General features: G+C 42.9%; 1 protein-coding gene across 6 annotated transcripts in view; it reads right to left on the reverse strand.

Annotated features, from left to right (window-relative positions):
- ATP8A1 (ATPase phospholipid transporting 8A1) overlaps nt 1-27,334 on the reverse strand; it is a 232,445-nt gene that overhangs the window by 96,438 nt on the left and 108,673 nt on the right. For all 6 annotated transcript variants that reach the window (XM_066387035.1, XM_066387032.1, XM_066387033.1 and 3 more), the window contains 3 exons: nt 22,865-22,934; nt 16,546-16,630; nt 13,310-13,449 (listed from right to left, as the gene is read on the reverse strand). In XM_066387035.1, the coding sequence (XP_066243132.1) occupies nt 13,310-13,449; nt 16,546-16,630; nt 22,865-22,934 (295 nt within the window). The remainder of the gene's footprint in view (nt 1-13,309; nt 13,450-16,545; nt 16,631-22,864; nt 22,935-27,334) is intronic.

A 27,334-nucleotide genomic window follows, 5' to 3' on the forward strand; every position in this document is an offset into this window, starting at 1 on the left:
TACCAGGAATTTCTAAAGGGTAGTGAAATATTTCTGAATCTTTAGCAAAACGGCAAAGAGTCCACTCTGATGCTTATAAAGGAAACGTCTTCCAAAGCCTGTTAATTTTCCCTTTATCCCAAGAGCTTTCTGAGTACAGCACTTACTAACTCTAGTGGAAGTCTCCAGCCTCCTTCCCCTCTGACCCTTGTTGGGAGATTAGGATCTTGAGCGATAGGCTCTGCCTCTGGAAATTAATATCTTTAGCTACATAATGACCATTAGAAAAAAAGATGTGAACTGTGCGTGCTTTTCCTGATCATAACACAAGAGTGTTTAGGCCATAATCAATTTCATCCCAAACATGTATTACCTTACACAGATGGCCACTAATGGGCACTATGGGAATTACATATTCAGCAAGTGTTGAAACATGATAAAATTCCCATGACGTTTATGGAATTAAAAAAACCCAAAAAAACCAAACACTAATTTTACTTTCGAAATGTCACTCTGCCACAAGTGATAAAGGTTTCAGGTTGATGGCTCCATGACAGAACACGGATTTCGTTATCACTGAAAAATCATGAGATAATATTGATTCACCTAGTAAAGCTCTCAATAATCTTTTCTCTTTCACACGTTCATAATATGCAGAGTTTTAAAAAAGGCACATAAATGTAAAATTTTTACTGTTGTCAACATAAAAAGGTTCAGAGTACTTAAAATTGCAGATATTATGTTTTTTACCAACACATGTATATTTTGCTAAATAAGAAAACCTCACAATGATCTGTTTTTACATTAGCAAACATTTGGTTAGTATTTTTCTAAAATGCTTGTGATATGCTCCTAAATGAGAAAAAGTATAGTAATTAAACTCGTATCCAATTAGGCTTCAGATTGCAACATAGACTATTTGGCAGAAGTCTCCTTAAAGACAAATAAATAATACCAGTAAGCCAAGTTTTACCACTGCAGTAAATATGGATAAAATACTAGTAATAGTTGGTAACCACTTTTCCAATGTAAAATAAGATTGTGACTAGGAATATGACAAAATATTTCCTTAATAGAGGAAATGTACCAGACACTAAGTGCTTCACAGTTATTAATTCAGTTAATAGCTTCAGGAAGTTTGAGTAAATTATCTGAGGTCAAACAGAGGTACAGCTGAACTGTGATGGTAAAAACAAAATCCCCAGAACCAATACATAGCCAAAGGCAGGGAGTGAGAAAGAGAACTGAGTCTAAGTGGAAGTTAGAATTTTATTCAAATCATCAGGTTTTTTTCTTTTTTCTTTTATTTTATTAATCTTTAGAGAGGAGAGAGAGTGAGAGAGAGAGAGAAGAGGAAGGGAGGAGCAGGAAGCATCAACTCCCATATGTGCCTTGACCAGGCAAGCCCAGGGTTTCGAACCGGCGACCTCAGCGTTCCAGGTCGACGCTTTATCCACTGCGCCACCACAGGCCAGATCAAATCATCAGGTTTTTAAACACGCCTCTGCTCTTCAGTCTGTGGGAATCCTTTCTGGCTGCAGATGGGTTTCAGCCTCAGTCCTGAGCCACACTTGCCAGGTGCACCTACTGCTTTCCTCGCTACCACCTGCAGGCCCCAGAGTCACATTCTGGGACTCAACACATTCCAAGCACGCCTTCCCTCCCTCACAAATACACACGCAGCAGTGTCGGGCACGACGGTGGGATACGACAGTGAGTTCCCTTCCTCATGCAGTTTAGATTTCAGATGCACCATTAGAGGTTCTTTGGATTCCCCCCCCCCCCCCCCACACACACCTTGTTTTCTGACTGCATTCCCTTGCCTTTCCCTGGGGTCTGTTTCTCCTAGGCTCTGCCTGGCTGTCATCGAGCCCACATCGTTAGCCACAGGGCCAGGAATCTAGACTGGCGGTGTTCTGAATCAGCTGAAGGGCTTATTCCACACAGATGGCTGGTCCTCCACCCAGCATTTCTGACTGAGTAGATCTGAGGCGAGGCCTGGGACTGTGTGGCGGTGGCAATGCTCCTGGCTTTAGGACCAAACTATGAGAACTGCCGTCTACAGCAAGACTGATGATTCATTTTTTTTCTGTAAAGGGCCAAAAATGGTAACTATTTTAGGGTTTGAGAGTCAGACTTTCTCTTCTGCAACTACTCAATTTCTGTCATTTAGCATGTTAATAGCCAAAGACAATTCGTAAATCGATGGGTAGAGCTGTGTGACAGTAAAGGAGTGTGTGGATTTGCAGACCCTTCTCCCTGAGGCAGAACGCATGTGAGCACCCCTCTCTGCACTGGGCTCCATCCTGACGGCTACACATATTTCCGTGTCCGGGCCTTATCCTTCCAGCTCGGCCATAGACGTCCTGGCCCCGGCTCTCTTCCCTCTCCGGGCAATATTCAACTATGGACAAAGCCTTCTTAACTGTAATATAGAATTACCAGCAGAGAGAAACAGTGCCCCTCCCCAAATAATCCCATTACTGTATGTTATAAACTATCCGGAAAGTCAAGACAACGTCTTCTGTGCATACAAAGGATACACACAGGAAAGCTATCTTCTTAGTCTGGATGGCTCAGAAACCCATCTAACCCGCATTAACACTTGACCTTAAGTCCCAGACGAAGAGTTCAGAGTCAGCCAAGCAATCAGGAAAGGTGGGGGAGGGAGAATGGGGGACGGAATTCCAAACAGAAGAAATCACAAGTGCACAGACAGAGGTATGCAAAAGCATATTGTGTTTGAGACGTTGCCATTGAGTCAATATGGAAACGATAAATGAAAGTGAGGTGTGGCGGTGATTTAAATAATATAATACGTCTTTAATAGGGTTGTTCTGAGATTGGAATTGGATCAGGCCTTTCAAACTTTGTTCTTTTGAGTAGTGTGTTAGGAAGAGATGAGGCTGGAGAAGCTGGAGGGGAATGGAAATGCAAGGGTCTGCACGTCGTGCTGAGGATCCTAGGGAAGAATTAGAAAAAGGGTGGGGGGACAGAACCAGATGTGGGTTTCAGATAGGTCACTGGTGGCAGACTAGGGACAGAGCAGGAATTACGGAGGCCACAAGACCAGGTCAGTGGCTACTTCGACCACTATCCCCTTTAGCTTTAAGATACAGTAACCCTGGAAAAGGGACGTGCTGGTGGCCGTGGGATTCCTGTCATTGGATAAATGTTGCCCCTCAAAGGTTGGCAGGCTCCTCTCTGCATTGCATTCCACTGGGCATCATTCACTGCTATGCTTCTTCTTCTCAGCATCTTTTAGCACACAACAGTGGGGTTTTATTTAAAAAAAGAGAAGCTCCTACCTCTTTCTCTTCAGGTTAACCTGGACAGTACACAAAGACTGACTGCATTAAGTTGCTGAAATGGTTCACTGGCCTGATTCCGGAGAATGCAATCAGTTTTAATCGTTTCAAGGCCAAGAAGTAGGTTTTAACTTGTTTTTTGAACAACTGAAATCATATCTGAACGCAGTCAAGGGTTTTCCAAATAAGGCCAGAATTCACACACCCAGCTGAAAAGAATCAGGATTTGAGAGGCGATAGGGTGTAGCCTGCAAAAACAACACATCCATCTTATCTGAGAGAGAAGACAGCAATAGCCAGTGTGGAAAGTCTACCACGAAGCATTTAAGAAATCTATCAGGCCAGGAGGAAGACGCATGTGATTAGAGTTCTAAGAAAATCTTAAGTGCTTTTCAACAAGAAGATTACAGAGGCGAGTTGAGAGAAAATTATGAAAAACATAATTCCACCTTCATTTGAAAGGAAAATAGTGCATTAACATTACAGAGAATATACAGAGGCTGCCTCATTTTCTAAGGATATGTGTCCTGAATGCTCCCCCCGCCCCAAACACCAAGTACCCATCTAGTGATTACACAACGCCAGACAGTTGGTTATGCTTGGCTTTTCAAATCTGCTATGCTTTACATACATTATTTGCTTTCTTCTAAACCCAGCTGGCAGAATGACATGAAATAAAGACAGAACTGGGATTTGAATCCCTACTCTGCCAACCACTGGTATATGTCCTTCAACAAGTAACTTAACTTACTGAACAATTTCTACCTCAACATAAGGCCAATGATATGGATTTAACAGGGTTATTCTGAGGATGAAATTAGATCAGTCATCTCAAAGCTTTTGTATGTGTGTCAATGTGTGTGTATCTTGTATCTGTGTGTGTACAGCATGGAAAAATGTTGAGTACTTATTTATGACATTGCTATATTTTTGTATAATGTATTTGTTCTGAAGTATTAATAAACTATCGATATATACATTGCAAAATGCAAAGACAGAAATTATAAAAAAGAAGAGATCAAACATAAGCAGAATCAGAAGTGAGAATGTTTTCTTGCTCACCCCAACGGATCACCTTGTGCAATGGTCCCCAACCTTTTTTGGGTCACGAACCAGTTTAATGTCAGAAAATATTTTCACGGACCGACCTTTTGGGTGGGACAGATAAATGTATCACGTGACCGAGACAAGCATCAAGAGTGAGTCTTAGATGGATGTAACAGAGGGAATCTGGTCATTTTTTAAAAATAAAGCATCGTTCAGACTTAAATATAAATAAAACGGAAATAATGTAAGTTATTTATTCTTTCTCTGCGGACAGGTACCAAATGGCCCACGGACCGGTACCGGTCCACGGCCTGGGGGTTGGGGACCACTGACCTTGTGGACCCTACTTTCGAGGCCCTTGAACTAAACAATTGGGGTAAAGAGCAGAGGACTTACAGCTGAATCAAAGCTCAAAAACGTTGCTGGTCTTATAAGTAGATGAGCTGACAGATTGCAAATGTTCTTAAGCAAACAGAACAATAGGAAACTACTGGCATTTTAAACCACCAAATCACCAGTACATCATACAAATGTCATCTAGTACATTTCACTTTTTAGTACAAACTAAAGTGGTATTTGTAGCTACTAAGAATAGAAGTGCTAGTTTTATCTGAAAAAAGTATTCCATTCTAATACAGAAGTTACTGTGGACTTGGCTGTAATAAATGTTCCAGAAAAGTACTGTTTTCCATTAAGTTTTATATTTCTTTAGGAATCCTCTAAACCACTGGTTGTCACGAGTTGCACAGGGTGCTAAACTGTTGTATTTAGTTACACTGAGTGTAACTGTTGATCTATTATTACGTTACAAAAAGGCAGTGTTAAAAAAAAAATCCCAGAAATGTCAACCGTACTTTGGGGAGGAGTCAAGGAAAGAATGTGAAGAAGATCATTACCTTACTGCCCAATCTTAGTGCTGTGTCTCAGTGTGCAGGCCACTAAGCCCTGTCTGAAACTATATTTTCAGTTATAAGTTTATTGCCTATCTCCCACCACCAAATAAAAACAGTGATTCTTCTATCCTTTTCCCCTGTTGTGCCCCGCAGCCCAGAACAAACCTGCCATGTGTTAGGGCATTTTTTTTTTTTTTTTTTTTTTTTTTTTTTTTTTTAATTTTTCTGAAGTTGGAAACAGGGAGAGACAGTCAGACAGACTCCCGCATGCGCCCGACCGGGATCCACCCGGCACGCCCACCAGGGGGCGATGCTCTGCCCACCAGGGGGCGATGCTCTGCCCATCCTGGGCGTTGCCATATTGCGACCAGAGCCACTCTAGCGCCTGAGGCAGAGGCCACAGAGCCATCCCCAGCGCCCGGGCCATCTTTGCTCCAATGGAGCCTCGGCTGCGGGAGGGGAAGAGAGAGACAGAGAGGAAAGTGCGGCGGAGGGGTGGAGAAGCAAATGGGCGCTTCTCCTATGTGCCCTGGCCGGGAATCGAACCCGGGTCCTCCGCACGCTAGGCCGACGCTCTACCGCTGAGCCAACCGGCCAGGGCTAGGGCATTTGTTATTGAGTCTTTCTAACCTTATGGTTCTCACATTCATACATGGTATTGTAGGTAGGGCGCAGAGCATTTACCTAGCAGCTGTGGCTGATGCAATGCTGTGAGAATACTCCAGCTCCCAGAAGCCTCCTGGGCATACTGAGGAAGGAAGCTCGCCTGCTATATGGAAGTGATTCAGCGCCAACCACGCAGCTCCCTGATCTTTTCAGCCATTGACTATGAAGGACACATTGTAACATCCTATAGGCTGAACCTGTGTATATAAGCTAGCTTACTTCCTGAATAAAGCAGATCTGCGTCACTGAACCTGGTCCCTGGAGTCGGGTCTCTGTGTCTCCATCATCCTCACCCCCGGTGGTCCTTGTCCACATGATATAACATGAAAGACAGGTTTTTAAAAAATGATTGAGCCTAAATTTCTAAAGAGTGCATTCTTTAAAATTATTAGCTCCTTTTCTAACATATCCCTAAGTTAATCCTTAGAGATGACACATTGATACCACCATTCTCAATGTGCAGAAAGCATGAACTATATTAATAGCAGGAATCAGATTTTCATTAAGCAAATCACCTACTAAAATAAGTTTAGCTTCTGAATAAAACATTTAATTGAATCATTCATTTATTTGTTGAATATTCATTCAGTGATTAACATAGGCAGGTGCCAGATATACAAAAAATGACTACCATAAAGACAGTACCTGTCCCCAGAAAGCTTCAACCTAGTGGAGGATACACATTAATCATAAAGTATAAAATGTATGTAAAACACAATACTGCTATCTGATGCAAAGGACAGCTAGATGATTCCAGAACAACAGCTTTCTGATTACAGGCATGCCATGGAGATAGTGTGGGTTAGGATCCCAGACCACCACAACCGAACGAATATTCCAATACAGTGAGTCACATGAATTTTTTTTGGTTTCCCAGTGCATATAAAAGTTATGCTGGCCCTGGCCGGTTGGCTCCGTGGTAGAGTGTCAGCCCAGCATGTGGAAGTCCTGGGATTGATTCCCCGTCAGGGTACACAGAAGTGACCATTTGCTTCTCCAACCCTCCTCCTCCCACTTCTCTCTCTCTTTCTCTCCCCCCACCCCCACTCCCGCATCCATGGCTCATTCAAGCAAGTTGGCCTTGGGCTCTGAGGATGGCACCTTGGCCTTGCCTTAGGTGCTAAAAATAGCTCAATTGCCAAGCAACAGAGAAACAGTCTCAGATGCGCAGAGCATCACCTGGTAGGGGTTAGCCGGGTGGATCCCAGTTGGGGCACATGCGGGGGTCTGTCTCTCTTTTTCCTTGCATCTCACTTAATAAAAAAAATTATATAAAAAAGTTATGCTTATACTATATTATAGTCTATTAAGTATGCAATAACATTATGTCCAAAGAGACAATGTCCATACCTTAATTTAAAATATTTTGCTAAACAAGGCTACATATCATTTGAGACTTTAGTGAGTTGTAATCTTTTGGGAGGTGGAAGGTCTTGCCTTAAAGTTGATGGCTGCTGACTGATCAGGGTGGCAGATGCTGAGGCTGCGGTACTATGGCAATTTCTTAAAATAAGACAGCCGTGAAGTTTGCCAAATCGACTGACCCTTCCTTTCACTTGAACACTTAAAGGCTACTGTAGGGTTATTAATTGGCCTAATTTCAATATTGTTCTGTCTCAGGAAATAGGGGGGCTGGAGGAGAGCAAGAGAGATAGGGAACAACTGGTCAGTGGAGCAGTCAGCACGTGCATGAGCGCGCGCACGCGCACACACACACACACACACACACTTATCAGTTAAGTCCACTGTCTTATGTGGGCATGGATCAAGGTGCCCAAACAACTACAACAGAAACATTAAAGATCACTGATCACCAGAACAAATATAATAATGATGAAAAAGTTTAAAATATTCTGAGAATTACCAAAATGTGACACAGAGATAGGAAGTGAACAAATGCTATTGGAAAAATGGCATCGGTGGACTTACTCAACGCAGGGTTGCCACATACCTTTAATTTGTAAGCAACCGCAATATCTGCGCAGTGCAACCAGGGGAAGTGCATTAAAACAAGGGACATCTGCACTCTTCAGCTCAGAAATGATCCTCGCTGACCCATAACCCATTAAAACAACGTTAGCCGATAAAAGTATTGGGTAAGTTTTCATTTTTAAACAACATTTTGCAATCCATACCTCCTAACAAGAGAAAAAAGGAAAGAACAATTTCATCACTAGGAAGAACTGCACCAATCACTGGCCAATCTGACAGGTATGATATCCCACTCTGTTTGGTAATGCTCAAGATAAAGTATTTGCTTTCATAAACATGAAAATGATTCATTCGTAACTTATGCAATGCTAAAGATATAATTGAATTTGTCTACTGAAGCAAATAAATAAAATAATTTCAAAAAACTATATTTACCATGAAGGCATACCTTCATATTTCATCCAATGGTTTAATTATAGCATCTTCCCTGATAAATTAAGATCACAGCCCTCTGTACCATTAATTTTCAAAGGAACCCAGCAGCAGAAGTATAAATATGAGGCAAAAAAAAAAATGTATGTGTCTCAGAAATATGTTGGAATAAATGCAAAGTGGCAGATCAAAGACAGGGAGAAATTGCAGAGAAACCACTGGTACTGAAGCATAAAGCTTCATAATTATTCTGTTACTTATTTGATATTTTTCCTGACCAAATACAAATAAATTAATGCTTAATTTAATCTGGAAAAAATCTGAGTTTTAAAAATGTAGACAAACATGATAGTTGTTTCATAAGCTAAAGTTACAAGTCCAAATACATTCATTATCTTTCAAAAGAATGAGGTTAAAGAAGGAAAACAGGTCAAGTGTGCTGTCTGAAAGCATGAGACAGCTGTAAATTCTCTCAAGCTGTGACTAAGAGAGACGAAGAGGTGTTAGCCGTCCACACACCCAAAGTGACGCTACAATTCTCCATAAAATTGGGTCAGGACACTTCAAGACCTTGATAGGACTCTAATACTCTTTCTTGCATTTTAACTATTTTTTTTTGTTCCTGAACAATTTTGCCTTATGAGTAACGAATGTCAACCTCTTGGCCTATACTTAGTAACAAACAAACAAACAAAAAAAGATGTTTCAGTAACATCTTGAAATAATTCATAGCATTAGAATTATTTTTTAAATTCTGAAAAGTTGACCATCGGAAGGAGGCCAAACTGAAGAGCCTTGCAGCAGAGGTGATATTTTATACACGAACATACAAGTCTCCCAAATCTCCTCATCTAACAGTGATCATCAATAGGGGTGACAATATCCAGAGAACTTTTTCCAACCCCTGTTCCCTTTCCTTTAGTGACATAGAGGGTGGAGGGAGTGCATTCTAGTGCTCGGCAGTGACAAAGCACTGAACCAGGGGACAAATGTCATGAACTTTTTGGATGTTCTTGGCCTATTTGCATATTTTTTCCGGCTATGCTAAAAGTTATAGCCCCCAAAGGAATAAGGCTTTAACTACATTTCAAAAACTGAATTACTGGTGTGAACAAACATTGGAGGGATAAGATAGAGAGCAGGGCTTAAAAGTACAACCTCAATCATATTACAAAGTTTTCACTTATTCTGTTACATATGAAAAAATATTCCTGTTTTCAGGAAAAGCTCTACAAATCCTTCAAACTTTGAATGTCTGTATTCCAACACTACCATTCACAGGTCAATGCTCCCTGCATTATTAATTTGCCTAGGTTCAGAAACATCCTGTCCAGGACCACAAGGATATTCTAATCTTTTTCTGAAAAGTGAGGAGAGATGTCCAAAGTAATTTCAAAAAGCACTAAGAAATTCACGCACAGATAGAATATTATTTGGTTTTTAAAGTGTGCTCAGTGAAGCCCCAGCGTCGTGCTCATGAGCCATGATATGGGCGGGGTCAAGACGGACAAGAGGGGCAAGCTGAGGCTTCTCTGCACCCCCCCACACACTGTTTAACCCTAGCAGCCTTACATTTATTTGCGAGTGTGTGTGTGTGTGTGCGCACGCAATGATTCAGGCCAAATTTTGCTTGGAAAATGGGTTGAGAGAGAGAGAGAGAGAGAGATAGAGAGAGAAAGTTTAATTTGAAAACAATTGTCACAGTTTAAAATTTGTTATCTTCATGTGGTAAGTCTGCTTGTTATATTCTACATAAAAAATAGATTCAGCCCTAGCCCGGTAGCTCAGTTGTTTAAAAATCATCCTGATACACCAAGGTTGTGGGTCTGATCCCCAGTCAGGGCACACACAAGAATCAACCAATGAATGCATAAATGAGTGGAACAACAAATTGATTTATCTTTCTGTCTCTCTCTCTCTAAAATTAACTTAAAAAATAAGTTCTAAACACATTTCAAAAATTATATAAACAACGTCTTATTTAAAATAGTCAAGGAAGAAGCCCAAATGGGCTGACAGCCAAATTTCAAACCCGTGTGACCCACCAGCAGGATCTGTGGTCTGACATGCTGAACCCTGCCCCTCTAGGTGGCTTTAAAGGCAGTCACCGTGGTCCTGTGAACACTATGCCTGGCTGGCTCTAACAAAACACAGAAGCTCAGACTAATGAAGACATGATATCATCCCAGCTCTAGAGATATTAAAAACGATCAGGTTGGAAAAAGCGTTTTTCAGAAGAACAGCTCTTAGTCGCAAGGGCCCCCTCCTGTTCCTGTGCCTAAAAAAAGACCTCTGCTCGCTTCTCACTGGTAAAATAATCTTTTTTTTTTCCCCATTTTTCCGAAGCTGGAAACAGGGAGGCAGTCAGACAGACTCCCGCATGCGCCCGACCAGGATCCACCCGGCATGTCCACCAGGGGGCGATGCTCTGCCCCTCTGGGGCGTCGCTCTGTTGCATCCAGAGCCATCCTAGCGCCTGAGGCAGAGGCCACAGAGCCATCCCCAGCACCCGGGCCATCTTTGCTCCAATGGAGCCTCGCTGCAGGAGGGGAAGAGAGAGACAGAGAGGAAGGAGAGGGGGAGGGGTGGAGAAGCAGATGGGCGCTTCTCCTGTGTGCCCTGGCCGGGAATCGAACCCGGGACTCCTGCATGCCAGGCCGACGCTCTACCACTGAGCCAGCCGGCCAGGGCTGGTAAAATAATCTTTTGAGGCTCATTTTAAAAGTTACCACCTCTCTGAAAATCTCCTTATTTATCAAGTTTGTGAGTCACTTCTCTGGGTTCCTTCAGGTGTCTTTACAGAATCTGATCAGACCATGACACTCATTGTGGCAGACTGTTCCTTATTAACTTGTGCACCTCTGATAACTAACATCTATTAACTGACTAATCTGAATAAATGAACCAAACTATGATTTTAGGGGTCTTGATGGATTAGGAAACCAGCCCTAACTTAAAACAAACTAGCTGAACAAGGGAACATCTTTTTGGGTCTTAAATTTTTCAGTAAAACTTAACGACCATGGTTTTTCATGAATTAGAGAGGAATTAAGTATAAATTACCTTCTCCATTTATTTTAGGTAAGAGAGGCTTCTGTATTTGTAAACTAAAAATATGGATGTATGCTATGGATTTCCCCAGGTGACTTAAATTTCAATGTGACTCACAATCGCCATCTGCTGGTGAACAGTTAAATATCTATTTTATTTAAAGATAGAAATCACAAGGCTTTTAATAACAGATATTACTTACACACACACACACACACACACACACACACACACACACCCATCACCAGCAGCACCATTATTTAACCTATAACATATAATGTGTAAATTCTAGAACATTCAGATTAAAAGTGTTAAGCACGTTAAACATTCAACTTCAGAATTTTTTACTGTATGCTTCACAAAATTTACTACCTAAAATTCATTTTTAAATATTTTGTCACTTATTATATATTAACTCTATCTCACTAGCATAGAGGAAAAGGCTGGTTATATTACATTCAGGCTGTGTAGAAAAGGAGACAGGATCATTTCCAAACAGGGTAAATGTTTATGTTTTTACTTCTTAACGAATAAGAAAAGCAAAAGACTAACAATACCATTAGTGCTTTAAGACAAGGGACTCTGGTTGGAGAGACTGAAAGATACTTTGGTCATGCACTCACAAATAAAATATTTTGTTTCACCACATAATGCCCCAAGACACAATCATACATAAGCACGTTAGGAAAAGAAAAGAGAGAGGGAGAGAAATTCAGTAAGTTGATTAATAACAAGCCTCCTGCTAGGGGTGCACATCTAAAATGGGGGATGGGGTTACCAGGCTGGTAGGTACCATGCAGGCTGTCACAGGTCCTTCGAGAAATAAGCAGGATGTAAAAACAGATTGAAATATAAGGTAGATCTGAGAAATCAACTGGCTCCTAAAGTGATCATTATCTACTGAGGAGGCATGAGAACAGTATCGAGTCACACACGGTAACTGCCTACAACAGAGAAACTGCCAGCAGTTGGAGCGTGACATTTCCCAGAGGGGACAGCACACGGGGAGCGAGTGGGCTTTGACTCACCTGAAAGCCAGATCAAATAATCCATAGCTAACAAGAAGGCTTGATTTCACGCAGAACAAACATGAGTGCAGCTGAAGAAATTACGCAGTTAGAAAGTTATTTAATGGAAAGTTACGGGTTAGAATGAAGATATTTGAGTGGCTAAAAGCATGAACTCTGGAGCCAGAATGAGCATTCTGGCTTCTCTTAGGAGCTGTGTAGTCTCAGTCAAATTACTTATCCTCTCTGTTTTGCCTTGATTTCTTCATCTGCAAAACTGGGACAATTAATGGTACCTACCTCAAAGGGGTGTTGGGAAGATGAAACAAGTGAATAGATTTAAGTGCTACAAGAAGCACCTGGCACACTAAGTACTATGTAAAAATGACTGCTATTCCTAATTAAGGAAGCGAGATTTCTTGCTATGTATACAGCATCAATCACAGCGTGTCTGTCACTTTTGGGCTGAACAGCCTTGGTTTCTTGGCTAGTAAAATGAGGATATTTTTAGTACCGACAGAAATGATGGATGCATAAAAGTGAACAAAGACTGACATATTCTTTATTATTAGCTACAGAGTCATATATATAAGCTACACATTTATTCTATTATTTTGAATTACATATGATGCACCTTCATAAACATGCACTGTAACCTGTGTGCATGTTTGTGTGTGTGGAGTAGGGCACACGTATCTTCAGTGATACAGAAGCAATGGAATAAACACGGGCAAGGAGACTGGGAGACTAAACCAACTTTTAGTTTTAGATGCAAAACTGTGACGTGGGTAATGAGCTACACAAAGTTATTCCAGAGACATTTCAGCAAAAACTTGAACTGGTACTGAGAGTTGTCAATGCTTAGACAGGAGGAGATTCAACAGTAAGTGGTATGTCAAGATATTTTGATTTTGATTTTGTTGGCCCCTTGAGTCAAGACAGAAGTCTTCTGCAAACCACACTTTCCATATGAGCAAAACGGTCCCCCACGTACCTTTTCAATTAACTCGTAACTCTCCTCGAGTTTGAGCAGCCTGTTCTGCACAGCCGTGGATGCACGCTGATAGACTGCTCGCCACTCCTGGAAGTCGCTCTCAGAGATCTCAGCCACAGCAAAACATAACGTTCTTAACCCTGGAAAAAGGTAGCATGCACCCCCCCCAACACCAAATAAAATTTTAATCAGAAGCCTGACACTTCCATTTTTATGTAACAGTCTCATTTAGAAAGCACTGATTTAATTGCAACAACATGTTGAAGTCCCATTCACGTATGACCAAACCGGAGTGCAGAATGTGTATTAATGTTTCCCTAGCCTTTAAAATTGGCACCCTGCTTCTAAATCCCAGCACCTTTAATCCATCCTTCATGTCTATAGAAATTTTTTTAAAAAAATCTAATTTTGTCAGGTTATGCCTTTGAAAGAAACCTTTCATTTGTTCCCCAGAATGAAGTGTAAACCCAAAGTCTGGCTCAGTTACCACGTGTCAACCGTTTTAAACCTCGTTCTCTGCCATTCACTCCCTCCATACCAGGGTCTCTGCACATGCTGGTCACTTCTCTATTCCACCCGCTCCAACTCCCCTCTGTCTGTCTTGCATCTACTTTAAGACTCAGTTCTTTTTTTTTTTTTTTTTTGACAGAGACAGAGGAACAGATAGGGACAGACAGGAAGGAAAGAGATGAGAAACATCAATTCTTCATTGCACCATCTCATTTGTTCATTGATTACTTTCTCAATATGTGCCTGACAGGAGGCTACAGCAGAGCAAGTGACCCTTTGCTCAAGCCAGTGATGTTGGGCTTCAAGCCAGCGACCTTTGGCCTCAAGCTAGCGACCATGGGGTCATGTCTATGATCCCATGCTCAAGCCAGCGACCCCACGCTCAAGCTGGTGACGTTGGGGTTTTGAACCTGGGTCCTCCACTTCCCAATCCAATGCTCTATCCACTGTGCCACCGCCTGGTCAGGCAAGACTCAGCTCTTAAAATCACTTTTTTTTTTTTAAACTTAGCATTAGTAACATCATTTTAAATTTATTTATTTATTCATTTTAGAGAGGAGAGGGAGAGACAGAGAGAGAGAGAGGAGAGAAGGAGCTGGAAGCATCAACTCCCATACGTGCCTTGACCAGGCAAGCCCAGGGTTTCGAACCAGCAACCTCAGCATTTCCAGGTCAACGCTTTATCCACTGCACCACCACAGGTCAGGCTTAAAATCGCCGTTTTAAAGCATCCTCCACTCACCCAGGACCCCCTTGCCCTGCCATTATAAAAAGTCTTAAAAAACCCTGGGTAATAGTGACAGAAAAGAAGAAAACCATCAGAAACACCCTGGGGAAAACAATCCAAGCTGATGTTTGAGGTGACCTGCCCCCCATGCTTGGTGCTCATCAATTTTATACCTCACGTGGAGGCCACCTTCAGCCAGGAAAACGATGGGTTGGAACGAGGAAGAGGCAAAAAGCCTCCGTCAGCCCTGACCATTGCAGGAACCATTAACGAGGTTCCCGCCAACACGAGGCCCTCACTCAAGTTCATTTAAGTCGCAGAGTAACTCGGTGCTCGTGACCTCAGATCCAATACACGGTGGCCGGGGAACAGGTCAGAAACAAGAAGCAAAGACCACGGGAGGTAAAGTACCCAGAGGAGGCTGCCTACTGCCAGGTCACTGCGAGAGGAGCGCGAGTCCCTGCGGCCATATGAGGACGTGAGCTTTGCATTTGGAAACTCGGCTGGACACTGACTCTGGGGCAGCCACAGAGGAGAAGCCCTGTCAGGCCAGGGCCAGGAAGCACGGGGCGGGGGTGGAGGCCATGACAGCCTGGATCTGTCTAGGAGCCGGCGCGTCTCCAACATCGCGACCAGAGAGGAGGAAGACACTGCACTCGCCACGAACCCGCGTGGCGTGCTGCTCAGCTGGCACCTGCTGCGCCCTCCGAGTTCGCACCTGGAGGATCCGAACACTGTGACTGACATGTGTCCCCTCCCTGCTCTCGCTCTTCTGGAGGACAACGGGGAGAAGGTTGTTTATGTTCTCGCTTTTCAAGGCCTGGTGCTTTGAAACATTCCCTTCTTTCCGTAGTTTGGATTAAGAACAAGGATTTGATCCGAGGTCGGGCTTGGTGCCACTGGCACCAGTTCCAGGCCAGGATGACGAGAGTGACAGGTTAGAGGGGAGGTTTACACCAGCTCTGACCGCTGACGCGAAGTTTAGAGTTAAGACTCTACACGTTCTTCTATAACTGACCCCAGTGTTGAATGGCCCTCTCCTCTTCTCAACTACCCTGGACCTCTCTCCGCACTGGGGGCCGCTTGTCGTACAGATCACGTATTTCGTTCGGTGCGACAGCGAAACAGGGCTCAGTATGTTTATGTTTACTGTGGACTCTGAGGCCTCACATGGAGGCTCAGACCTCGCAGGTCGCAGAGGCCTAATAAAAAGTCTTGAGCTGAAACTCAATTGAATAACTAATTTAATAGTCATATAGGTTTATTGATTTCTTCTCTTTTTTCCAAATTAGAATACCCAGTTCTTTGCCTCTTATTTCTTTTCCTTCTGCAGAACTTGAGCTACAAAGTATTTAAACTGTAAATAGGATCTATTCTTTTTTTTTTGTATTTTTCCCAAGTTAGAAGCAGGGAGGTAGTCAGACTCCTGCATGTGCCCTACCGGGATCCACCCAGCATGCCCACCAGGGGGCGATGCTTTGCCAGTCCGGGGCGTTCCTCCATTGTGGGCAGAGCTGTTCTAGTGCCTGAGGCAGAGGCCATGGAGCCATCCTCAGCGCCCGGGCCAACTTTGCTCCCATGGACCCCTGGCTGCAGGAGGGGAAGAGAGAAAGAGGAAGGAGAGAGGGAAGGGTGGAGAAGCAGATGGGTGCTTCTCCTGTGTGCCCTTACCGGGCATGGTACCCAGAACTTCCACACACTGGGTTGACGCTCTACTGCTGAGCCAACTGGCCAGGGCAAATAGGATCTCTTCTTAAGAGTGGACAGATTTATAGGCCCTATACACCCTAAAATGAGGGAACAAAGTCCCCTAAAATTTGACTAAATAGAGAAAAGCAAAAACAATGGGTTGAAATAGCATATAGTATAATGTAAATAATCAACATTAATCATTATCTTGCTTTAGGAATCTCTAAGTAAAACATAATGATCCCATAGGACATTAGTAGTCTATGATTGAAAAAAAATTAATCATGCTTTATTACAGTTTTGCACTCACCTTCTGTAGCAAACTGCTCTAAATGTTTTAGGGTAATTTCTTTATATTTTGAAGTCTCTGCCAGTCGGTCATAAATTACAGTGTCCTGGAAAACAGAAGACATAAACTTAAACTAAACATTCTGAGTTTAACAAAGTTGATGTCGGACACATTATTAGCAGCAAAATCAGCATGAAAACAATCACTTTTAGCATTAGTTTTAAAGCATAAAATATTTCCCCCTAATAACACCATTTCCCTTAACGACACTAACGAATAAGGTTTTAGTCCAATATTTTCATTTCTCTCCTCTGAATAAATCCGTAGTTACTCCGATGTTCAAAATCTCATAATCCATCAACACTTCACCTCCCGCCTGCTGCGGGATCTCCCCCCAGCTCTGAAGCCTGCGCAGAACACAGCAGTGTTCCCAGGTGCTCCAAGGAAGAACGGTCCGGCCCTCTAAACGTCCGGGAAATGCTGAGGTGAACCACGCTGAGGAGCGTGCCCCGCTGCAATACCTCGCAGAGCGCACATGCCCAGTGGGCCTCCACGGGGCCTGTATGGACCTGACCACACTCATTCCCTACTGAGCCTGGGAGGGGTGAGGGTGTCTGGATGGGACTGTGCTGACAGAAGAACAAACTCTGAGGAATAAGCTCTAAATCCACTGAGCGGGCTGGTGGATAGAGCGGGGAGAACCCTGGACAAGCCTAGTGTTGCCCTAGAGCTGAATATTTCAGAATGTGTCACTGTAGCTTTAAGACTCAATTCACTTTCCGGTGTGGTGACTGTGGGGTGGGGTGAAAAGTGGAGGCGGGTAGAGGGAGATAAATGGTGACAGACGGAGACCTGACTTGGGGTGGTGAACGCACAGTATGGCTGTACAGAGATGTGTTGTGGGATTAGGCACCTGAAACCAGTATAATTATGTTAATCAGCATCACCCCAATAGATTAGAAGCAAAGGCCGGATTTCCTTAGCCTGTAAAGTCCAATCACTGGATTATCTGTAAAGTTCCTTTCAGCTTTAACTTCAGGCACCACTTACATTTCTCTCTTTTCTGCCCCTTTATAAACTGCCTATTGTTCCTTCTGTTATTCTTTGGCCTGGGTTTAACATCGTAAGGATTTCAGTGTTCGGCCTTCATGGTTTTATTAGACCAGGAAAAAATAAATCATTTACCTGCAATTACTTTCTCAGTGGTATCACCCACTTTGGGGTCCCTGGTCTCAGGGCTGAGATTTGGAAGCAGACTAATGGACTATGATTTAGAACCCTTGAGAGAAACAGAACGTAGTGACCTCAGAACAGATGGAATATTCCAGGCCCCAATTATGAATTTCTTTTCATTCTTCAGTGGTGGAATAGGAAGGGGGGCAAAGCAAAGGAAATGATAATTTCCCCTCATGGCTCCTTTCTGAAAATGAAAGGTTTACCTTATGAACTCTATTTTTTTTCCCCAGAGGATAACAAAATTTTCAATGAAATTAAAATAGATCATTTTAAAACTAAGAAAATCCTTTAACTTAAGTAAAGAGATATAAACAAAAGTGATAGTAAGGCCAGAGAGATAAAATTCTGCAATGCGGCAAGCATTCAGGAGGAAGAAACTGATGCTCAGAACCGGGAGAATTTTCTACCTTCTTTATAGTGTTAGGGAAAGCAGGGGACAGAATGTTACTTTCTGCATGAATCGTACAGCCTGTTTTTTAATTTTCAAAAAATTTAAATTTATTTTTAGAGAGAGAGAGGAAGGGAGAGACAGAGAAACATTGATTTGTTGTTCCACTTATTTATGCATTCACTGGTTGATTCTTGTATGTGCCCTGACCAGGGATCGAACCTGCAACCTTGGCATATGGGAACAATGGTCTAACCTACTAAGCAATTGGGCCAGGACTATACAGACTGTTTTTAAATGACATTCACAGTTGACTATCCTTACATGTGAACAATAAATACATAGAGATACCTTTACACCCAGAGTAACACTCATTTTACTCAGAGGGCTGTATCAAATAATCAAGCATTTGGTACATTGTTAGGAACCAAAGAAGGCGTCCTCAGAGGAATGAAAGCATGTGCACTCTGTAAGCCCAGGTTTAGAATCCCGGAGTCTACATTTACAGAAAATCGCAACTGAATTACTGATCTGGTGTCCTGCCCTCGACGTCAGGTCAGTGTGGAAACTCAGGGTGAGCGGACCCTGCCAGAGGCGAGGCACAGTCAGAGTGTAGTCTTGTAGTCACGTTCTTATGTAAACAGCCTAGAGCTTCAGGATGAAAAATCTCCAGTGAATTTTCATGCAAAAAGTGGTTCCCCTATTCACCTTTTAGACTGAAGTTCCAATGCTGCTCTATTCTTATCCACAGAGCCTTGAGCATGGCAGGAATAGCAGAAGTAATCCTCAATCATCCTGAAATTTCACTTGTATGGGATACTACATCACAAAATAAGGAAGGGCTATACCATGAAATGCAAGAGCCAACAAGATGGTAGCAAGCCAAAAAAAAAAAAAAAAAGTCTCACATAATTACTTGAATAAGCACCGCAATTTAGACTGAAGCTGGATGATCGGGCTAGAGGAGCCAGTCAACCACCATCCAGGAATCTGAGCTGGTTGTCAGTTTAAACACAAGCTGAGACTGACCTACTGAAATATGCTTCGGCCTTGTGAACTGAAGTGTTTTTGCTAAAGACATTAGATATATCTATATTTAAATATGGACCAACGTTTTCTGGGTTTATGTGTGCCATTCAGAATTATCTGTACTCTGTGATGGAGAACTACTAAAAATAACTGATTTCAGATATGTTCCTTTTACATACGGAACAAAATTTTATTTTGGGGGCACTTGATTTGAAAATTTTCAGTCACTTTAAAGTCCTTAAAGCATTTAGCATATTAGTCAAGTTTCTACTTTCTCCATTGGCATGTAAGCATTGGAGAAGGATTTTTATCTTCTTGAATAAATTACATTTTTATTTGTGTAAATGTAACTTTTCCTAAGTTGGCTTCTATTGCAGATATAAATTGTACATTGTGTCCTTTCCCTTTTTCTATTTCCATTTAAAAATTAACAAAGCAAGACAACCTACTGCAGAAACTCCGGAGAAAAGCAAGAAAAATGAGTGATCCATACACACACACACACACACACACACACACACACAGCCGCCATCTCTGAGCTGTAGTCTCGATAAACTCTTCAAGACTATCTTCCAATCCACTACCCCCACCCCTTCGACTCTTAAGAGTTTAGTCCGTTTACTGACGTTCTTTCTTAAACTTATTTATCATTTCTAATTTGTCTTATAGGGAGCCCCATTTCCCCCTCCCCCAATTTTTTTTACTATAAATAATTAAAAATAAAAATATTAATTTATCATATTGAGCTCTAAACATTGTCAGACTGGTCCGCACAGATGACTTCCCCAGGCGTGAACCCACGCTCCACGCTCCACGCTCCAGTTCTCCCCGTTCTAGCTCCCTCAGTCTGGCTCTTGCATTCTCCCTCGCTGTGGGCTGGCATGAGCTCTGCTTGTCCTCATCTCATGACTGTCTTAGGCTTCAAGGAGGGGAAGTTGGCTCCTATCTGCAATTTACAGAAAGCACTATTGGCCCCCATTTCCCTACAGAAACCGAACTCCAGCCACTCCTCCCTGATTCTTTGAGCTCCCATCCCACCCTTTCTAGCCCAAGACCTCATTTCAACGTACCACTTTGGTTTCTATTCCTATTTTGCTTTCAAGCCTGGTTTTACCTTTGGCTTTTCCTTATACAATTGCCCTCCACTGCCATGATTCTGAAATCGAGGAGATACGTCAAAGCATGAACAGACTACGCTACCTTGACTGGGAAGTATTCTTGATGACTTCGGAATTGACTTTATTACTGAAGTATTGTGTTGCACTTGTCACTGTTGGTTATTTACCTAGGAATCATCAGACTCCTCAGACTCTCCTCCAAGTTTCAGTCTCCCCTCCTGGATTCCCTCTTTTCATGTAATATTTTCTTCATGCCAGAGCTCATCAACCCTCTGCTTGAGGTCCCACCTATCCTTGTTAACTCCTAAATCGCACTCCAGATTTCTTCCCCCATGAAACTCAGGTTATTGCTGCCTTATGGTTCAGAGGTAGCTCCCAACCCTCTATGCTGGAAGGTAGACTTTTTATAGTATACCTTAATATTGTATCCTCACCTTCTCTTTACATGTATTTCCCTGATTAGTCTTAAGCTCCTGACAAATCTTGGGTCTTATCTACCTAATTCCACTTAGTAAACTCAGTTAGCCAAGGAGAAATCTGATAATCATCCTAGCTCACCTTTTCCCTCACCCTCCACATGTAATCACGGACTAAATCCTAAGTCTCTGTCCTCTCAAGCCTCTCTGCAACTGCCTTGGTTCAGGCTCTTAGCAACTCTTCCTGGACCACTGTCAATAGCCTTAACTGGCAGCTGCATATGCATCTCCTTTCTGCCCTAACTCGTCTTCCTAAATGGTAGCAGAACAACTCAGGAAAAAAGTACAAACTCTTGAGCATGTAAAGAACCCAGCTGGTAACTCATGCCCTCTCTCTCCCGCCCTACATTCTGCCATTCCCTGCCAAACCACCAGCAGTGCTCAAATGTACCTTGCTGTTTTATATGTTTATGTCTTCTTAGTCTTTATCTACATTTCATAGGCAATTTGAAAATGAGGGAAAACCATCCATATGCAAGTTAATGTATGCAAACTATGTGTGAGATTATTCACAAAGGAAGTCCAAGTTTTTATTTCATATTTAATGCTTTGATTCCTCAAACAAAGTTTATAGGTATATATATATATCTCAACCATTTAAAGTGGGAGGTCTTAAAGGCTTTCTTTATTCCCTTATCACTGAATGTTACCATTGAGATGTAGATGATTTTTATAGTATACCTTAATATTGTATCCTTACCTTCTCTTTACATGTATTTCCCTGATTAGTCTTAAGCTCCTGACAAATCTTGGGTCTTATCTTCCTAATTCCAAAATCCAGTTCAAAGTTTGGTATATAAAATGCATACAACAAATAAATGTTAATTGTTAACCAAAGGAATTCTAAAACTAATCTCATGAGACATCACAAAATAGTTCTACCAAATACTTTAAAACTAAGGCATTGAAATATACTCTTTTTTTTTTTTTTTTTTTTTTTTTTTGTATTTTTCTGAAGTTGGAAACGGGGAGGCAGTCAGACAGACTCCCGCATGCACCTGACCGGGATCCACCTGGCATGCCCACCAGGAGGCGATGCTCTGCCCATCTGGGGCATAGCTCTGTTGTGACCAGAGCCATTCTAGCACCTGAGGTCAAGGCCATGGAGCCATCCTCAGCACCTGGGCCAACTTTGCTCCAATGGAGCCTCGGCTGCAGGAGGGGAAGAGAGAGACATAGAGGAAGGAGAAGGGGAGGGGTGGAGAAGCAGGTGGGCACTATTCCTGTGTGCCCTGGCCGGGAATTGAACCCGGGACTCCTGAATGCCAGGCCAACGCTCTACCACTGAGCCAACTGGCCAGGGCCTTTGAAATATACTCTTAACAGGATTTAAGTTATAAGCTTAATTATATTATAAATTCCATGTCATTTTAATGCAAGGTTGTTGATTATATTGAAAACTGCAAAGTTTTAAGTTGGTATGTCCCCTGACTAGTCCAAGTAGAAAAGGATAATTCAGAAGGAAAATACAACTAATTTTAAGAACAACAACAAAAAAGGCCCTGGTCAGTAGATTTCTTATTTTTCAATAAGTGGAAATGTATTTTCACTAGGAAAATTAAGTTAGAATGACATATTACTGTTTCCGGCAATTTAACCTGCCAATACACCAAAGCCATTAGTTAAAAACTCTGTTATAATTTAAACCACACAAGACAAGTAGTGATCACCACATGAAGAAATTATAACAGTAATTGTGATCCAATTCCTGCCCCCCCCATTTCAGTGGTCTTTAAAAAATTAAATCCAAAGTGATCTGGATCACTATATTTCTAATACAATTTAAAAAAATATTTTTAAGTGTCTTCTAACTTTTTTATATAATTTCAACCTCAAATATTATGTATCAAAAATTAAATTATATAAATAACCTAGGCCAAACTTTTTTCAAAGCACCAAATTTACCCAGAAGGAATTCCACATTTCACCAGAGGAGGCCAAACACTATTACTATAAAACACCAAAAAAAAAAAAAGTGGATGTCAGCAACTTCACGCTAAACATCTGTGTTACATTTCCATAGCAGAATGCTTAACATATACATTATAAACCATCATAAATCAAAACTGCAAAAGACAAAAATAAAAACTTACAGCGCCTTTGCAGTAAAGTCGTAACTTCCCGGATGGAGTGCGAACAAGCACTGACATTCTTTTCCTCGTGCTGAAAGAAAAAGGTTTTCCATAACGTGTCATCATACTGAGAATACGCATCGATATGTTTGTCACGCCTCACGTATTTTAACACTCACACTGAAAAAATAAATTTGAACAAATTATGAGCCCTATCCTTCCACATATACAAACCATCCCCTTGGTGTACAGCTGGGTACCTTTGAAAGTTACATTATGTTTTTTTAAAGCACCGGGGTACCACTGCTGCCCTAGAGGAATTTACAGAAGAGCCCTCTAGAGACCTGAAGGAGTTAGTACCCACCAGGGTCGGGTAGAGGAGCGTTCTGGTTCAATGTGTTCAGAATTTAAAAAAAAAAAAAAAAAAAGCAAAACACTTTAAGTCGGTATATTTTAGGATAAATTGTATGTGGTAGCTGTTATTAAAAACAGAAATGATCATCAATTTTAGGTTGTATACCTAATCATACATAAAAGCAAACACTAGCACTTTAAAACTGACTTAGGCATTCACAACTATTGATTTTCCATGATTACCAGCAAGTCACAGGCATCATGTAAAAAACCTAATTTATATTACGAAGCTAAGCTAATGAGCACAAACATTTCAATACCGTGTTGGTGATCTAAGCCGTTTAATAAAAACTGTTAGTCAAACATACAACTTCTTTCAAAGCATTAGCAAAGAGACAGCAAATAACACTGAGCAAAACAGACTGGTACAGCATTGCACGGAGTGGGCCTCGTGTGGAACCAAGCGTGGAAAAGCCTTCTCCAAATATCAGGGGACAAAAGGACTTCTCAAGCATCTGTATCTGTTTGTTTTACCTTACAATGTTCTGCTGCTAAAAAACTGAAACGAGTCCAATCTAAAGTAGCAGTTAGATGTAGGGTCATAGCATATAGCCAGCAGTTTCTTGCAGAAGTATCCAGAAATAGTCTTCTCTTTCTCCATCTATATCTCCATTGTACAGTCATGTCCCACATAGTGACATCTTGGTCAATTATGCACCGCATATCTGACAGTGGTCCCATAAGATTACAGTGGAGCCAAAAATTCCTATCACCTATTGAAGCCATTATATAACATCATAGTGCAACATATTACTCACGTGTTTGTGCTGATGCCGGTGTAAACACACCTATGGTGCTGCCAGTCACAAGTACAGCACATACAACTATGTACAGTACATAATACTTGATAAAGATAATAGGAGACTACGTTACTGGCTTATGTGTTTGCTATTCTATACTTTTTACAGTCAGTTTAGTGTGTATTCTTTCTATTTATTAAAAAAAAGTTTGCTGTAAAACATATGCTGTTACACCAGCAACAGCCTCAGCCAGCTCATGTTTACTGCATCGCTTGATCATTCATTTTCTCTCGTGCTTGATTTAATCTCCCGTTGTTTTGCTCACCATGGCCCCTAAGGGTTCACAGAGAGATGAGATCATCTACTGAGGCCTTTGCAGACCACGTCCCTATTGTTAAGTGACCAATGACTACTAGCACCTCTGATCTCCCTCCCTGCTGTTTTAGGAACACATTTAATTGGGCCTCCTTCGTCAGGACATCTGTATTCTCTATCTTAGCCCCCTTTTTTAAAAAAAATTATTGATTTATTGGTATGGCACTGCTTAATAAAATTATATCAGTTTCAAGTGGACAATTCTGTAATACATCATCTGTATATTGTAGTGTGTTCACCTCCCCAAGTCAAGTTTCCTTCCATCACCATCTACCTCCCCTTTACCCTCTTTTACCTCCTTCCACCCTCTTTCCCTCTGGTAATCACCATGCTGTTGTCTATGAGGAATATTTCTCCTTTTTTCCCCATTTTTCTTAATCCCTTCATCTTTTTCATCCAACCTCCTCTCCCCTTCCCTTCTGACAGCTGCAGTCTGTCCTCTGTACCTATGCATCTGTTTCTATTTTGTTCATCATTTAATTTTGTTCATTAGATTCCACATATAAGTGAGATCATAGGATACTTGTCTTTCTCTGCCTGGCTTATTTCACTTAGCATAATACTCTCTAGGTCCATCCATGCTTTCTCCAAAGGTAAGATTTCCTTCTATCTCAGCCCTTCTTGATTCATGCTTTTCTAAATCCAGCTTTGATGACATGGTCCCAAACTCATCAGCTTCTTGCTCTTCTCTTGGCAAAACCCCCGAACCCGGGGTGAATGGGAACCCTTTCTGTGGTACATTGGAGTAAGTGGACATTGCTGGAGAACACTCCCCCAGCCACGCACGACACGTGAACTCGATGCTCCGGGCTGCCCTGTAACCCGCGAGGTTTTTCTAACACGTTCGCTCTCTCCTTCGGCAGCTCTGTGAACACCTTCTCCATTCTCCGAGTCTCCAATGCACCCTCGTCACTCAGAGACTTTGAATTGTTGCAGTTCTCCTTGATGGAAGCCCCAGACAAGACATCCCTATTCTTTCTGCCATTGAAACCTACACATTTACCTACTGTGCACTCTTCTCTCTCTTTTCTTGATGCAAAGGAGGAAATATTTCTTTTCCTACTGGAGACCTTCCTTTCACCTGTGCTGTGAATCCTCTCTCACCTTCTTAGTAGTCCTAGTTACGGTGCTCTCCCTGAATCCTCATCTTCTCCTTCCAGAAGGGAACCTGCTCATCAATATTTACACACGGTCTTGTCCAGGGGCAGTCAACCTTTTTATACCTGCCGCCCACTTCTGTATCTCTGTTAGTAGTAACATTTTCTAACCGCCCACCGGTTCCACAGTAATGGTGATTTATAGAGTAGAGAAGTAACTTTACTTTATAAAAATGTATAAAGCAGAGTTACAGCAAGTTAAAGCATATAATAATAATTACTTACCAAGTACTTTATGTCGGATTTTCGCTAAGTTTGGCAGAATAAATCTTTATAAAACAACTTACTATAGTTAAATCTATCTTTTTATTTATACTTTGGTTGCTCCGCTACCGCCCACCATGAAAGCTGGAACACCCACTAGTGGGCGGTAGGGACTAGGTTGACTACCACTGGTCTAGTCTCTCTCCTACAAAACTCAATCCAAACCACCCTCCCCGCATTGAGCTATCTACCCCCTTCCGACGGCTCAGCTTTTAAAAACAACTGCTACACATTGGTCTCCACCACTTATCTCTCCCCATTCCCTTCCCATCAGCCCCCCCCTCCCCCGCATGGAGGTGAATCCCACACCTGCTTCTCAGCCTCTCTCCCCCCACATGGAGGTGAATCCCACACCTGCTTCTCAGCCTCTCTCCCCCCACATGGAGGTGAATCCCACACCTGCTTCTCAGCCCTCCCCTCCCCCACATGGAGGTGAATCCCACACCTGCTTCTCAGCCTCTCTCCCCCGCATGGAGGTGAATCCCACACCTGCTTCTCAGCCTCTCTCCCCCCACATGGAGGTGAATCCCACACCTGCTTCTCAGCCCTCCCCTCCCCCACATGGAGGTGAATCCCACACCTGCTTCTCAGCCCTCCCCTCCCCCACATGGAGGTGAATCCCACACCTGCTTCTCAGCCTCTCTCCCCCGCATGGAGGTGAATCCCACACCTGCTTCTCAGCCTCTCTCCCCCCGCATGGAGGTGAATCCCACACCTGCTTCTCAGCCTCTCTCCCCCCGCATGGAGGTGAATCCCACACCTGCTTCTCAGCCCTCCCCTCCCCCACATGGAGGTGAATCCCACACCTGCTTCTCAGCCCTCCCCTCCCCCACATGGAGGTGAATCCCACACCTGCTTCTCAGCCTCTCTCCCCCCACATGGAGGTGAATCCCACACCTGCTTCTCAGCCTCTCTCCCCCGCATGGAGGTGAATCCCACACCTGCTTCTCAGCCTCTCTCCCCCCGCATGGAGGTGAATCCCACACCTGCTTCTCAGCCTCTCTCCCCTCCCCCGCATGGAGGTGAATCCCACACCTGCTTCTCAGCCCTCCCCTCCCCCGCATGGAGGTGAATCCCACACCTGCTTCTCAGCCTCTCTCCCCCCACATGGAGGTGAATCCCACACCTGCTTCTCAGCCTCTCTCCCCCCGCATGGAGGTGAATCCCACACCTGCTTCTCAGCCTCTCTCCCCCCGCATGGAGGTGAATCCCACACCTGCTTCTCAGCCTCTCTCCCCCCGCATGGAGGTGAATCCCACACCTGCTTCTCAGCCTCTCTCCCCCCGCATGGAGGTGAATCCCACACCTGCTTCTCAGCCCTCCCCTCCCCCACATGGAGGTGAATCCCACACCTGCTTCTCAGCCTCTCTCCCCCCACATGGAGGTGAATCCCACACCTGCTTCTCAGGCCCCCCCTCCCCCACATGGAGGTGAACCCCACACCTGCTTCTCAGCCTCTCTCCCCCCACATGGAGGTGAATCCCACACCTGCTTCTCAGCCTCTCTCTCCCCACATGGAGGTGAATCCCACACCTGCTTCT

The sequence above is a fragment of the Saccopteryx leptura genome, chromosome 5, assembly GCF_036850995.1.
Source record: "Saccopteryx leptura isolate mSacLep1 chromosome 5, mSacLep1_pri_phased_curated, whole genome shotgun sequence".
Lineage (NCBI taxonomy): Eukaryota > Metazoa > Chordata > Mammalia > Chiroptera > Emballonuridae > Saccopteryx > Saccopteryx leptura.